This window comes from Buceros rhinoceros, unplaced genomic scaffold (assembly GCF_000710305.1).
Source record: "Buceros rhinoceros silvestris isolate BGI_N320 unplaced genomic scaffold, ASM71030v1 scaffold27523, whole genome shotgun sequence".
In the NCBI taxonomy this organism is placed as follows: Eukaryota; Metazoa; Chordata; class Aves; order Bucerotiformes; family Bucerotidae; genus Buceros; species Buceros rhinoceros.
This window is the reverse complement of record NW_010402253.1, coordinates 1-1,133: the sequence shown is the minus strand read 5'-3', so window position 1 is coordinate 1,133 and position 1,133 is coordinate 1. Positions and strand designations below refer to the sequence as shown.

General features: G+C 59.8%; 1 protein-coding gene across 1 annotated transcript in view; it reads right to left on the bottom strand.

The window, feature by feature from the left end:
- The window catches only part of FAM166A (family with sequence similarity 166, member A), a gene marked incomplete at its 5' end in the record, with an annotated part of 10,932 nt that extends 10,385 nt beyond the window's left edge, over positions 1-547 (bottom strand). The window contains one exon of the mRNA XM_010132585.1: positions 354-547. Within this exon, the coding sequence (XP_010130887.1) occupies positions 354-547 (194 nt within the window). The remainder of the gene's footprint in view (positions 1-353) is intronic.
- Between the last annotated feature and the right edge of the window lie 586 nt (positions 548-1,133).

Sequence of the window (1,133 nt, the reverse complement as noted above, 5' to 3'; positions counted from 1 at the left end):
CTGGGGTTAAACCACAGCAGGGATGTGGAGGAATTGGGGAGTGAGCTCATAATACACCAGAAAATCATTTATCTTCATCTAACTGAAGACATCGTGGGAACTAGAATCCTCCTCTCCACCAAACGGGAGAAGCCCCGTGCTCAGCCGCTGAGGCCAAGTGCTCCAGCTCCACACCGGGGCTCTGCTCCGGGTGTCTGTGCTGCCCCCCCAGAGCTGCGATGGCTCCAAGGAAAACATCCCATCCACCCCGGGAGCCCGTCGAGGGTGGGGACAGACCCCACCGCTCGCGATTGACCCCACGCTCGTTAGCGGAGCCCACTCCAGCGAAGGGACGAGACCCGGGGCCGGCTCACCTGGACGCCCAGGGAGGTAACCCTGGACACCGTGCTCCGTCCCACTGAAGTCCTCGACAAACTTCAGCTTGTGCAGCGGCGCCAGCAAGGGGCGAGGGCTCTTCCCGACCCCAGGATCCGTCAGCAGGCGGTACGTGGTTTTGCCAAAAGTCTCTCCAAACCGATAGTTGTACTGAGGGACGAAGCCCATGTAGCTGAGGAGGAAACCAAGGAGGAGCAGTCACCGAGGTGGCGCTGGAAGGTGCCCACCGGTAGGAAAATCTGCTTTAGAGCTTTGGTGGGCTGGGAGGGCCGCGCCAGGAGCGCACACGGCTTGCAGCACGCGAGCCCAGGGAAGGTGATTGCACGGGGACATGCCTCGAGCGTGAATGAGTTAGCGCCGCTGCAGCGACAGCGCGAGGGGAGCTCCCAGAAGATGTGGGTGCGCAGGGAGCCAGGGGGGTGTCGGGCTGCGTCCGCACATACGTGTTTGTGTGGCAGCGTGAAAACTGGCTCAGATGTACCGATGGGTATGGCACAGGCCAGGGCTTCAGGGAACTCAGGACGAGCTCAGGGAGCGTGGCCGACGCAGCACCCCAGCACGGCGTGGGCTTCGACAGCCCCCCAGTTAAAATGTTATTTCCAGTTAAACACGCTCCAGTTTTAAATTTTTCAATCCCTCTCTCTGTTGTAACACACAGAGAGCTACTGGGAATTTCCCAGTTGTCCCTTGTGCCGAAACTCAAAAATCAGAAAAATCGCTTGTTGTGACCTGCCTAACCTCCCCGCTCCGTCCCCGCG